Source organism: Eptatretus burgeri, chromosome 8, assembly GCF_056783735.1.
Source record: "Eptatretus burgeri isolate ZD-2024b chromosome 8, Ebu_testis_v1, whole genome shotgun sequence".
In the NCBI taxonomy this organism is placed as follows: domain Eukaryota; kingdom Metazoa; phylum Chordata; class Myxini; order Myxiniformes; family Myxinidae; genus Eptatretus; species Eptatretus burgeri.
The window spans coordinates 34,148,697-34,161,196 of NC_140968.1; the positions used below are offsets into that span (position 1 = coordinate 34,148,697).

Below are 12,500 nucleotides of genomic sequence, written 5' to 3' on the forward strand. Positions count from 1 at the left end.
CTATGCTGCTGATACCTTGTCCCTATACCAGTACACTGGTACTCATGTTGCTGACCTTGGAGGAATGACAGGCTGTCAACCACAACTGGTATTATTTCGGCAGGAAACAGGGCTCAAACTCAGGACCCGAAGATCCCAAGCCAGTCATCCGAACCACTAAGCCGACACCAGGTTGCCTTTTGGCTTCATGTGTTGGGCCTACCAGAAAAACAAGATGGTGGCCATATTTCGTCTGGGTGCCATCAAGCAACAGATCTGGCATTGGTCTGACTAATGCAAGCACATTTCAAAAATCGACCACCAACACCAGCAAGTGGAGCTCTTGTAGACTTACGACATGTCACAGGTAAAAACGTCTCAATCCTATCCCCTCCTTTCTAATGTATAAAGTCCTGTCTCCGACACCCAATCCACATCGCTCAAGCAAGCTCGGCCCAGCATCAATCCAGTTGCTCCACAATATGGTGAAACCCCTATGGCAGCAAAAATAAATGAGCTCCCTTGCAAAGAACTTTGATGCAGGAGGCCATTAAGCCCATCAAAGCTTGCACTATTATAACCAACTTATGGTTGTTTGTCCGTGCTCTCTAATTTACCATACAGCACGTTGGTTGGTTCTGTCGAAACAGTTTATTGACCAGAGATCATGCTTGACGGGTTGCCATCCCTCTCCCAGCAGTAGTTATGGTAGGAAGATGTAGTTAGTTAAGGGAGCTGGGTATCTGACCTAATCTTCACAAAGAACACCGTGGGATCTTTAATGTCTAACAAATAGCAGCAGACGGGACACCCAGTAACTTCCATCTGAGGGGCAGCCGACCTGTAAAACACGAGGATGGAAATTTATAGCTGTGTGAAGATACAAACCCAGTCTAGACAGCTCAATAGTAAGCTGTTTGTGCTCTATCCTTAATTGCTGGGCATCAAGGAAAGAAGCAGTACGTACCATTTTTTGTCTTTTAGTAGAACTCGGCCAGAGTTTGAAGCATACCGATGTCATATACTCACCCTTACACGAGCGAGGCTGGTCATTGAAGGTATTGCTCTAACCAAAACCATGTTCTTCCTAATCTAACCCCAAACCCAAACGACCGTCCAGTTTACCTCCTCCATTCCTGATCAAAATGTTTTATTTGAATGTCGGATGAAACAACCAGGTCACTGGATATTTGGATTTATTTGAAATCTAGCTTATGAGGAAGAGCGAACAAAGGAATACTCTAAGCCTAAGGTCTTGAGACTGGTTTTCTTTTGAGGGAGACTGCACCGATAAATAAAAAGAAAGACCATCAAAATAGCGAGACGTTTACAAAAGCAATAAATTCGTTTCTCATCCAACTAGCCGAAGACAACACCGAGAGTAACCCAAGAAACACTCTTCAAGCCAAAAACAACACTCGAGTTACACTCAGATCTGACTATCCATGTTAATTGGAGTTTAATTTTGGCCAATGTTAAGTTTCGATGAAGTCCCAGAAAATGCACAAGCAGCTGGAAATCACCCACAACGTCCTATTTTGTAAATACTGTACACAGGTGGTTCATGAATTTGTAGATTTAAAAACAAGGTGTACGGGAGGGATGACGTGGTTGAGGGGCATGGCACTTCATTCCAATGACTGCAAGTTAATGTCCACCGTTCAGGGGCTCCGAGCCTTACACGTTGAGAACATTAGAACACATGAGCCCCTACTCAATGTTGCATCCGATTATTAAAAAAATCTGTTTCGAGCATCCAATCACCGGACGTGAAGCACCCATCAAAAGCTATGGTTGAGAGTCTTGCTCCAACCAACACAAAAGATAGTTTTATTAGTTTTCCTCGTTACCAATTAATTTTAATATTTTGATTATTCCCATCAAGTGCATCATCTCAACAATATGACAGAGTTTAATAGTATGTCCAGACTTGTCCTCAAATTTAAATTAAACTTTTATGGTTCGCAATGAGGAACAAGTCAGGTCTATTTTGAAATAGATCAAGGTACACCATGCTTACTTTTTAAAAAAGTCTCTTCCACAAAATGTAAACCTCCAAGTGACAAGACACTTTCAAGAAAAATGTAATTCCTTCGGTGACCTGTAGATGGAGGTGCCACTGCATGAGGAAATGGCCTCAAAAAGAGAAGGGAATCTTAAGTACTTTCAAATAAATAAACAAACAACTAACTAACTGTAACCTACATTTCTCCATCCAAAGATGTTTCAGAAATTTCGGCATAAATTCCATTTACCTGGACAATTCCATATGCCGATTGAAATGACTCGTTGAGATAAGGTCGTGTTTCCGATGCAAGCTCTTACAAGGCGTCTCATGGAAACACCGAAGGTACCTGTGCAAGTACCGTGGGGCTCATGCAAGCCCCAAGCTAATTTGCACAAACACCATGGGAAGTTGTTGGGGGGCATATTACAAGGATATTCCATAAATGACAATCTTTGGGTTACAGAAAAAAGTCGAACTCATAACTACTGGCTTTAACCACAGTCATGAACAGCCATATTGCAATGTAGACATTTTATAACATTCCCATGGTCAGCTATGATCTTCAACCATCATAAAACCAAAATGTAGGCTGGAATCTTCCAAGAATAGGTCCTTATGATAGTTTCTTGGCCTTGGGTATTGAGTGGGAGGCAAGAGGGCCAGAGGGGGACCTAAACTGTTCATGATAAGCCTGAGAAAATTTTAAGAGGTGATGGTGATCACTGCATGACCACACAGCTCAAAAGTGAGATTACAGTGCTGAGTATGGGGAACAGAGGATAACCCAAGGGTTTCAAAAGTTTCAGCTAATATACATAAACTGACGATTTTACAGGACAGGACCCAACACATCCCCAAAATCTGATGTGGAAGACCGTTTCATGAATAGCAAGTTAAGTGAAATGGAGGAATTAAAATTTTTGACTTCACTTCACAAAATCCTCTATCACATATTTTTTTTATCCTCTCAATTGAAGTTGTAAATACAGAACATGGAAATGCTCGAACATTACCAGGAGCTTTCTGGCATGTTTTGCTATCGTCCTAAAATTCCTAATATTATTTTTGTTCGACATGATACTTGAACAGACTCATTGGCATGGGGTTAAAGCATCTGCACCAAGTCTGGGAGGTCAGCGGTTCGAAACCCGGTCGAGTCACACGAGAGACTTTAAAATGGTAAATGCTGCCTCCTTGCTTGATACTCAGTATTTAGAGGATAGAGCATGGAGAAACCCCATGGGTCGGTATCCCATTTAGGATGGAAATTTGTTTATCCAGCTCAATTAACTATCACAATGGGTTAAAAAAAAAACAACAAAAAACACTTAAACATCGATGTTGTACATCAACGCTGTACCTTCACCATGGGTAAATTTGGCAATCTGCAAAAATGTACATGGCTCAAAATAAATAAATACAAACAAACAAGTCAAACCATCGGGACAAAAATAGATAACCTGTTCAGTTATAAAGATCTACGGTTCTCAATGTGCAATCTCCACATAAAATGACAACTACAAAAAAAAGAAAGAAAAGCTTTTGAACTCCTCCAATGAAGCAAGAGAGACAGCCGTTACAAGAAAAATCCAATTTTCTTTTTTGGATCTTTATTACTGAACATAATCCATCTGCAATCTTCTGACCACATAGCTATTATAATTATCGATATTGTACTGGTCATGAGAGAAAACAAAAAAATTAAAAATAATAATAAAAAGCTTTCAGCTTATGGCTTTCTGAAGATTGCGTGACTATATGTGAAGAAGCCAACAAGCGGTTTAGCCAAAGTAGTAACTTCACGGAGACGTGTCACAGGCTTTGATTATAACACGGGCCGTTTCTCAATACAAACAGATCGCACAGAGCAAAGTAGCAGTATTCAGGCAAACACCGTCACAACACTTTCCGTGAGTTGTGAACGAGTAGTGTGCCCATTATGTTGTATGCAATACAAAACTGACATTACACAAGCATCAAACAGACAAATAGAAAAAACAAATTAAAAAAAAAGAGAGGAAAAAAAAAAAAAGAGAGAACAAGCGCATTACATCCAAATGTTATTATTTTCAACATTCTGTGCAAAGCCTGGAACAAACAGCCAAGAACAATGGCAGGTTTATGAAACTACCGACAACCCTTTCCGCAAGACAAATTTGAGCCTACAGTGGTTAGTATACTTCAAAATCGATGGACCTGTAACCACCGTGATGGTGTGCCTCCCCCCCCCCCCACTACCCCCGGCCAACCCCTTACATTTTTTCTGAGAGTAGAACTAACTGTATAACACAAATAAAATAACAAACCCTCAAAATCAACACTAAAATTATTACAACAATCACTAAATTAGTCAGCTTCGACGATACAAACATTTAATAACTGTAACGATATTGCTGCTTATACAAGATCTTTCAAGGATTCCTTCTTGTCTTTTTTGCCCTCGCCGTCGGCTCTTTCTGCAGGTTCTCTGCGCCGTTTCCTCACTAGCATCCCAAAGCGAGAGTGTTGGGTCGGTATCGGTGGCATGCCCAGCACCTTGTTTATTTGCTTGAATGCCACCAGCCGAAAGGCATGCTGAACAGACAAGTCCAGGGAAGAAAAAGTAAGCAACACTGGCAAGTCACAAAACACAAAACACACACGCGCACGCACGCACATGCACACGGAGGAGATGGATAATATGGAAGAGGAAACACAAGAAAGCAGAAACACAGGAGGGGTAGGAGAAGGAGTAGGAGGAGGAGGAGGAGAGAAAGAATACAAGTTCTCCAACAATGGATTTGATAAGACTATCTACATTGAGGGAGCCAATGCCAAACACTAAACTGGATGGAAATCAATTGAATTTCTTACAGGCTAAGGCAGGACAGACAATGTATTCCTTCGACAATGCAATGGTCGCACTCACTTGGGCACTGGCAGTTAGAATTTCTCTTTGCTGCTTCGTTATGGAGGCCAAGACATCTGTCGGCTCTTTCTCACATGGGTCGTAAAGACCAGGCCCACCTAGAGGCATTCATCACATTCGTTCAGGTTAAAGTCAACATATCAAAATAAAAACAGCAGCTATTGTACAAGTAGCTCCAAACATCAACACAGGTAAGGTTGGAAGGAATGTCTTCGAACACCTTCAGACACAAAAGGATTTTGAGATGAACTCCAAGCCCATTCTCCATCCCCGCCACCCCCCCCCCTTCCTCCAAAAAGCACTAACATGACACAAGTCAAAAAGCCAGCCACCGTAGTCCAGATCCAACAATTCATCACAAAAGGCATGCATGTCTTCAAGGCAACCAACAAAGACTGCATTTAATCATTTACACCAGTTACAAGGACGTAGCCATGGCCAAGTCTTACAGGGCTTACCAGAAAGTAGGATTCCTGTGGCTAAACATTCAAGCACACGCCGAAATGCATCTGCTGGCCCAAGAGGCCCAGAGGCGCTGCTGATGGTCTTTTCCACCAACAGCTGCATGGCCTGCAAAATGTGAACCAACCCTTCAGCTCAGCATTCCGGATCCTACTTCGCTAACGACCACAGGTGCTCCCACACGGCAGAGTCAAACACTCACCTGCCTGTGCTACACACCAAAAAGCTCCAACAAACAGTACAGCAAAAAGCAAGCAGATACGTACCCAGTTCGATAGACAAGACCAAGAAGCAACTCTACGACAGAGGTCTCTCAGAATGCGAATAACGATGACGCAGGACTGCAGCCCATTGGCCTTTGCCTGCAACAATGGCAGATGTGAGGTGTGAGACAGAGGAGGGAGGAGGTTGCGTGCCTTGCTGATGTTTACGAAAGCAGTAGTTCCCGAGTGTAAGAAATGGCATCATGCTTACGTCTGGGATAAACCCCACAAATACGGGGCAACAATTTGGGGTTTGTAATAATGGCTCATCTATAGTTGATAGAACTTCAGAATATTTAAAATGCCATTTTCTATTAGCTCTGTGATGTTCATTTTTATTTTCTGCATCTTGGATGGCACTTACTGACATGATCGACAAGGAAAGCGATTAAACTCTCTCATTCATGACAGACAAGAACACACTGCCCGGCGAGGTCATTATAAACCCAAGCCCTCACATTTTATAAGGATGTCACAAGAAAACACAAACTTGGTTACACAAGGACAAAAGAGACCTGTCCCATGTGATAACATCATTAAGTAAACACTGGCCGATATTTCCTTAAACTCCCGATCAACGGAGAGAAACGTTTACTATGTGAGGGTGTTGCACAATTCTTCCTTGGTTTGGTTGAAGGTGGGATATTATGTAATTTTGATCAGACAGAAAAAAAAAAAAAATCACAAATTAACAATTGAGAAATTGCATTTACACCGAGAGTTACTCAATAATTATGCTGCTTCAGTATTGAATTGAGAGAAGGAGTGGTGGAGGGAGAAGAGGGTGGCATCCAAATAAAATGGCCGGTCAGTATAATCGAGAATTAAACGCTTCAAATACAATAAAGGAAACTATCCATCTCCTCACCCCAATTCACCCTAAAATCTTATTCAAAGCTAATTACATATCCTTTACTTCCTTCTCCCCCCACAATCGCCCCCTTCCCCATGCATTATTGCCTTTTCTCCTGTCCCTGAGTGCAGAAACAGGAGTGTGGGTAATGGATTTAGGGCAGAAAGGTGACCAGGCAGAGGCCAACAGTCTTGGTTGTTTCAAAGTTGAGATTGTTATGGCACCAAGACAGATTTACTTTCAACTCCAGATGGAAATTGCAAACTGGAGCCAAAATAGAAACATCGTGTCTCATCCATCAAATGCAGAACTCGTCACTAGCCGGTCACCTTTTGGCTCCTAAAACTATCGCTAGCCGATCACACGGGAAATGCTGCCAAGTTACAAGAATCGTGAGTGGTTGAGTAAGGAATGAGATAGGATGGGACGGCTAAATGTTCCGACTCCTCATAATTTGATCTCAATGTAATTATCAAATGATGGTCACAAAGCTTTTGGCCTGAACAGTCCCATTCCATTAACTCAAGCCCTTCCAACCAGCCAAATACCATGAATATACCATACCTGCACACAGCAGCTTTGCACAAGTAAAGCTTGTTCTGTGTTATCATTCAAAATACAGTGGACTCTCACCAGTTTGAATACCCTGCTGAGAATTCAAACAGTTGAATATGGGAGTTTAAATGTAGACTACTCGCGTCACTTCCAGTACTGCGATTCAAATAGACTACAGGGCGTGGGAGGTGGAGGGGGAGGGGGTCATTTATTTATTTTCCCGTTGGAGGTATCACTTCTACTATATACATACATCTTACAGCAGGTAAAACCCGTCCATTCATTTATGAAACCACAACATGCATTTGTGTTTGCAAGCGGCTCGAGTCAATTCGGAGCTTCAAATAACTCAAGATGGTAAACATACAAAGAAGAAATTTAACACAAAGTGGAAAGATTCCCCCACCCCCCACCTGCAAAATAATGATCCCATTGTACCTGCCATGAATGGAGATCAAGCCATGGGGAAGGATGGTGATGGAATGACATCGCCACATCAGAGGCCTGCACTTGAACTATTTTCCTGTCAGATTCACCGAAACTTTCTGCAGTTTCAACAACCCCCCTTTATTACTCCACACACAAAGTGAAAAGTGTGGTTAAGCAATTTTTTCAATTTGTCTGTCTGTGTGTCTGTCTACAAACATCCGTTTAGAATCAAGGAAAACCTTAATTTCAATTGAATGTTATATTTTAAACACGAATCGGAAAACGAACCTGTAGTTTAGCAGCAATTTGGCGCTGAAATTGTCCCGATCGTGCATTCAGAGTGTGGTGAGATATTTTTTTACTCTGGACGTCATATTAATATATATATATATATATATATATATATTTTTTTTTTAATCATTCCAAACAGGAAACTTACTGTTTTAAGGATGTCGTAAAAGACACAAACACCAGGCGTGAATAACTAATGCATAGTGTTTAAGAAGGTAGTGTAAAAGACACTACACTACATCAACAGCGGTAAACTTCCCAAATTTTTTTTTTTTACAACCTTTAAAAAATCTTTCTTTTATTTACATTGAATTATATACTTGAACACTGGAGAACACAAATTGCCCTCTTGTCACTTTCAAAACCCTTCCGTTTAGCAGTACTTGGACAAAATATTTTGGAATTTTAAGTCATCTCGACCAATAAAATTCGCCGTTCGCAGACCCTGTCCATGTCCTTTTTTTCAAGACTGTGCGGGGTAAGATGGTCGATGAACTCGCTAGTTGGAGGCTACAACCTAACAAAATCTTCTCAAAGAATCTAAAAATGGGAAGAAAGAAAGTGCCGTTCAGCTCTCAGATTCGGCTATCTCACGTCGGGATGCCTTTCCATCACCATCCTCTCCATCGGCTTCATCCCCATTGACATCGATGCTGTCCAAGGCATTATTTTTGCAGGCAAGATCGTTGTTCAGCACGTTGAAGTTTCTTGCTCGTATGCTCATCGCTGCAGTGAGTTTCTGGAGGCTTCGAGTGCAGCCAAATGCATGGTAAAGCATCAAAAGCGAATGGACACAGGGTATACTTCATTGGCCATATGCTTTACAGTAGAAGTGAAAGCCCCAACTCAAGTGCGAATAACAAAACCTGACCAATTTGAAATGGCGAGAGTTGACTGCATACAGTCGTGGTACATTATTGATGACACAAATGCATTTTGGTTTGTAAACAAGGGCAAGCTGCTTTGTGCAGCGTTACTCTTGTGCAGGCAAAAAAAAACAGCAGCACGTTCACCAACCTACTTTCATCACAACTTGTAAAGTATTCAAAAATATTCCATTATAAAACCAAACGCGCAACAAAAACACACTATTTGCAGCCTTATGGAAAAAACAAAAGAAAACCGAGAAAATATCCGGGTTAAACAATGAGGGTGATAACAATTGGGCCACAATTCTGTGACCAGAAAAAAAGAAAATGCCAACAGGAGTGAAACCGAAAAATCAAAATCAAACTCAATAATTTCATCTCAAAATCTCCGTCTTTTGTTTTTTTCTGGTCATTCGAGTGAAAGGAATTTCGTTTTTAAACAATTTTTAACCAATCAGGAAAACAAGGTGTGGAGGGGAAAGCTGGGGGAGGGGAGAGGGGATGGAGGAAGACAAAGAGGAGGAAAAGCATAGAGAAATATCAGAGATTTATGGATTGGGGTGGGGGAGGGGTGGAGAGAGAGGGAGAAGAAACAGGTGAAGGGGGGGAAATGGAGTGGGGAGGAAAGGTGGAGGGGTGAAAAAAGGTGGAGAGAAGGGGGAAAGGGGGAAGGAAGGTGGAGTGCATGGATGTGGAAGAGGGAGGGAGAGAAGAAAAGGGATGGGTTATGTTCCTCATAAGGCTACAAGGGAAGAAAGAGCACGTTGGGCAAACCTGGAACCACTTGGCGTGGCGAAGGGCGGCCAGAGCGTCACGGCACTTTTGCCTGTTGAGAACGTCCGCTGGCTCCTTCGCTGTTACCATGGTTACATCTACAATGCACCGTTAACGTGGTTAAATGCACAATGCACAATTACCGTGGTTATAATCGGCAAAAGCACAGGACAGGTGTTTGACCCGGTCTTTGTTAGGCACTGTTGTTAAACCACAACCGAGACATTAAACTTCATTATCTTCGATAGTTTAAATGAATGACAGATTAAAAAAAGAAAACAAAATGCTTCAAACAATGCAAGGTTATTATGCTGGATATTTCACACTTAGGAAAAAGCTTACTCCACTTGGCAGCATCAAGGCCAAGCCCTCTGTCCTGCAATCAGAAAAATAAAAACTCCTCCACACTCCATCCCACAATAGAATGGCTATCGATCATTGCTGTGGTTTACACTTCATTCCATGGTCAAACACCCCTCCGTAGAAAAGGCGAATGGCCAGTTGAGGATGACTCTGAGCTGGACGCATTTCAGACCAAACCAGGCCCATTGCACAGACCCCACGGAGACATTTTTTGCAAATTTAATGAATAAGGCAAGGACATTGCTCCAGGGACTGGTCTGCTGGCAAAGCGTATCTCAAAGTCTCCAAGGAGGGTGGGGGAAGTGCTTATCAGGGAAGCTTATAGAGAGAGACGAATCGATGAAACCAAAACCTGGAAAATCTAATTAACCGCAATGATGAGGATGACGAGAAACAGCAAACCTTCCTCGCCGGCGCTCTCTCTCATCAGTGGAGAAGTGAGGGTGATGGCGACTCGAGTTTTAGGATCAGCGTTTGAAGTGATAATCACCTGTGCTTCCTCCACACATTGGTGCACCTCATAGGTGTCTTCACTCACCACCTGCACACGTCAGTGAACCATTCAAAGCCCATAAACCACGTGCACGCATTCAACATCGCAGGTGCGTAAGTGGTGTGGACGTACGGCAAGCTGTGCTGGTAGCTCAGAGGCAACGCGTTGCAACAATGTGCGGGTGGGCTTTCCGCTGCAGAGCAGCACCAGCTGCACATCAAGGTCACCACGCAAGAGCAAGCCTTTGGCAAGCAAGCCGACCCTCATCACCCCTCGGAGGACTCTTTTTCCCTCGCCAACTTCATTTTCACCCTCAGTGCTGTGTGAACAACAACATGAAATGGGCCAGGAACCACTGAGTTAGAAACCGCCAACTGAGCAATAACGAAAAGCAAATAAATAAGGGTTATCACTGAATGCATAGTTTTGGGACAAAAACAAAACAGTTTGCAAAAGGACTTTTGAAATGATTTCACATCCCATCCCACAAGTCTGCCAGCACACGACCTCTGGTTGGCATCGGTTGTTTCCCCTTTCCCTTCGACTAGGTTGTCAGAAACCAGCTTGAGTGCACGCTCAGTGTGCGAGACAATGTGCTGGACCGCCTGTAGTTCCACTTCCATCGGATAGATGGCCCTGTGACGTGCCATCACGTGTCGGTCTTGGTAGCTCTCCGAGCGCTGTGCCACCTGCTGAGGTCAGGGCAGTGAGGATTGCAGGCAAACAAAAGTCGAATCAAATTTAATGCACATGCATCACTTCTTTTGTTGATTGTAATGACAAATGGTGACAATCAATGGTGAACATAAAGGTCAAAGTTGCAAGTCCAGATGCACGTCAACACCACACTTCATCAGCTGGATCTCTAAACTCCTTCCCTCAAGTGGCATCACCTACACACCTGTGGTGCTGGCGCTTGTGGAAGTCCAAGATGGGGTCCAGACCCTGGAAGAAGTCCATTGAGACGCCGCCAATCGCCCCACTGGTGTTGTTCCTCATTTACCCTCCTCCAGAACATCTCCTCCTCATAGTGCCTGCACATGGGTCGCTCAATAAATACCCAATCTCAAAGATGTTTCACTGACATCAACAAACGTAAAAACACAAGCTAATCAATGCGCTGGTCTTATTTCATCCTCACTCCGTCTGCTCATCACTGAGAACACGCGATTGAAAGAACATTCCGATAGAATAACCTTCTTTGTCTCTGAAGTGGACAGGCCCCCCTAACAAACGGATGCCAACGTTGTCAGACGGAATGAAAACCCGTCATTCTTGTTACAAAAACAGCTAAAATTGAAGAAAAAGCAGCCGAAATTGAAACCAACACAGTAATTACGGTCGCAATAGCAAATATAACCGAAACCAACACGTTAATTCTACACGCAAGAACGGTTGCGACGGAAACAAGAACGGTCAATCCCGAAATAGAACGGTGGGGAATGGAAGCAACATCGGTTATTTCCGTCGCGAAACAGCTGAGACCGAAGCGAAAGCGATTCATTCCGGTTACCATAACGTGGAAAACATGGCGGCTTGAAAAGTTATTGAAGTTATGGTAAGTCAACCTTAACTATGTCTGCCTTGAATATATCATGTCTGTTGATGAAAACACGTTTGTGGTACGGGATATTATACAAGCAGCAATAAATGCGCCCTCTTGACTTAATGTGTGGCTGACATTTCGTGTAATTCGTGCCCCCGTGCTGCAGCGATCAATGACGATTGATCGTTTACATTTGCATGAGGTGAAATTTGAAAGTAATAATAAATTGCAAATTCCAATAAATAACAAAGTTAATATGAAGTAAAAACTTTAAAAAGATCCCATACACGATCCCTTATGTTGAACTGGGCCTACACAACTAGCGATCCTACACTCGGGGGCTCGAAATACAGGCAAACCAAACATTATCATCACAACAAAATTCGGTTTAATAAATTGTTAAAACTACATCAGGTACTACCCACTATATATTATCTATATTACATTTATGTTCGAGGCACAAGCACTAAAAATGTACATACCGTAACAGGTCGTTCTACGGCATCCGCCATCTTGTTCGCACTACAGTAACCGGAATGAACCGCTTTTGTTTCGCTCTCGGACGTTTCGCGACGGAAATAACCAAAATTGCTTCCGTTCCCCACCAATCGATTTCGGGATTCTCCGTTCTTGTTTCCGTCACGACCGTTCTTGTATGTAGAATAAACATGTTGGTTTCCATTATATCTGCTAATGGGACTGTAATT

At 42.7% G+C, this 12,500-nt stretch overlaps 1 protein-coding gene across 4 annotated transcripts in view; it reads right to left on the reverse strand.

Annotated features, from left to right (window-relative positions):
• Positions 1 to 3,575: 3,575 nt before the first annotated feature.
• Positions 3,576 to 12,500, reverse strand: part of ZFR (zinc finger RNA binding protein) — a 35,016-nt gene continuing 26,091 nt past the window's right edge. For 2 of the 4 annotated variants that reach the window (XM_085891466.1, XM_085891470.1), the window contains 9 exons: positions 11,149 to 11,281; positions 10,755 to 10,939; positions 10,380 to 10,566; positions 10,157 to 10,295; positions 9,392 to 9,489; positions 5,624 to 5,719; positions 5,354 to 5,465; positions 4,896 to 4,993; positions 3,576 to 4,561 (listed from right to left, as the gene is read on the reverse strand). In XM_085891466.1, the coding sequence (XP_085747592.1) occupies positions 4,385 to 4,561; positions 4,896 to 4,993; positions 5,354 to 5,465; positions 5,624 to 5,719; positions 9,392 to 9,489; positions 10,157 to 10,295; positions 10,380 to 10,566; positions 10,755 to 10,939; positions 11,149 to 11,281 (1,225 nt within the window). In that variant the 3' untranslated portion in view covers positions 3,576 to 4,384. Of the gene's footprint in view, positions 4,562 to 4,895; positions 4,994 to 5,353; positions 5,466 to 5,623; positions 5,720 to 9,391; positions 9,490 to 10,156; positions 10,296 to 10,379; positions 10,567 to 10,754; positions 10,940 to 11,148; positions 11,282 to 12,500 lie in introns of those variants that run through there. The other 2 variants (XM_085891467.1, XR_015060812.1) reach the window with 2 other exon arrangements.